We start from the raw sequence: 460 nt of genomic DNA, 5'->3' as shown, positions 1-460 counted from the left end.
ACGGAGGCCCGACACCGGGGGCACCCTGGCCCCGCTGCTGGAAACAGGCAGCTTCACGGACGTGTGAGTGGGGCCGGGGGCCGGGGTGATGGAGCTCAGACACCGGGCAGAGGACTGGGAGCGATGGGACAGCACGGTGGAGCTGGGAGTGACGGAGCCTGGGGATAGCGGGGCTGGGGGTGATGGAGCTGCGGGTGACAGAGCTCAGCGACCAGGCGGAGGAGCTGCGGGTGACGGGGTTGAGGGATGCGGTGATGGGGATGGGGCAGTGGTGGAGTTGGCGGTGACAGAGCTCTGCGATGGAGATGATGGGGCTGGGAGTGACGGATTTTCGGGATTGGGCAGAGCGGTTGGGCATGATGGGGCTGGGGGTGGTGGGGCTGGGGGTGACAGAGCTCAGGGACCAAGCGGAGGGGCTGGGGGGGATGGGGGCGGGGGTGGTGTGGGTGGGGGGGGGGGG

At 69.8% G+C, this 460-nt stretch overlaps 1 protein-coding gene across 1 annotated transcript in view; it reads left to right on the top strand.

Annotated features, from left to right (window-relative positions):
• Positions 1–460, top strand: part of NTRK1 (neurotrophic receptor tyrosine kinase 1) — a 10,237-nt gene that overhangs the window by 844 nt on the left and 8,933 nt on the right. The window contains 1 exon segment of the mRNA XM_017727853.1: positions 7–63. Within this exon segment, the coding sequence (XP_017583342.1) occupies positions 7–63 (57 nt within the window).

Source organism: Corvus brachyrhynchos, unplaced genomic scaffold (genome assembly GCF_000691975.1).
Source record: "Corvus brachyrhynchos isolate BGI_N302 unplaced genomic scaffold, ASM69197v1 scaffold122, whole genome shotgun sequence".
NCBI classification, from domain to species: domain Eukaryota; kingdom Metazoa; phylum Chordata; class Aves; order Passeriformes; family Corvidae; genus Corvus; species Corvus brachyrhynchos.
This window is presented reverse-complemented; position numbering and strand designations above follow the sequence as displayed.